The following is a 254-nucleotide window of genomic DNA, read 5'->3' on the forward strand; positions in this document are numbered from 1 at the left end:
CTGCTGCTACGAGCAGCTGCTGCTGCTGCAGCAGCTGCAGCAGCAACAGCAACAGCAGCAGCAGCAGCAGCAGCAGCAGCAGCAGATAGAAACATATCTCCCTTCTCCTCTTCCTTCTGTGCTGCTGACAACGACCCTCACCGACACGAGAACACCCCCCTGGCATGCAGCAAAGCTAGCAGCACTGCTGCTGCTGCTGATGCTTCAGGCGGTAGCCCTTTTAGCCTCAGGGAGATATAGACGACAGCTGCAGC

General features: G+C 57.9%; 1 protein-coding gene across 1 annotated transcript in view; it reads left to right on the forward strand.

Annotated features, from left to right (window-relative positions):
* Positions 1-89, forward strand: part of EMH_0000910 (uncharacterized protein) — a gene marked incomplete at both ends in the record, with an annotated part of 3,041 nt that extends 2,952 nt beyond the window's left edge. Inside the window, one exon of the mRNA XM_013495384.1 lies at positions 1-89. Coding sequence (XP_013350838.1) covers positions 1-89 — 89 coding nt within the window.
* Between the last annotated feature and the right edge of the window lie 165 nt (positions 90-254).

Source organism: Eimeria mitis, genomic scaffold, assembly GCF_000499745.2.
Source record: "Eimeria mitis Houghton genomic scaffold, Emh_scaff155, whole genome shotgun sequence".
NCBI classification, from domain to species: domain Eukaryota; phylum Apicomplexa; class Conoidasida; order Eucoccidiorida; family Eimeriidae; genus Eimeria; species Eimeria mitis.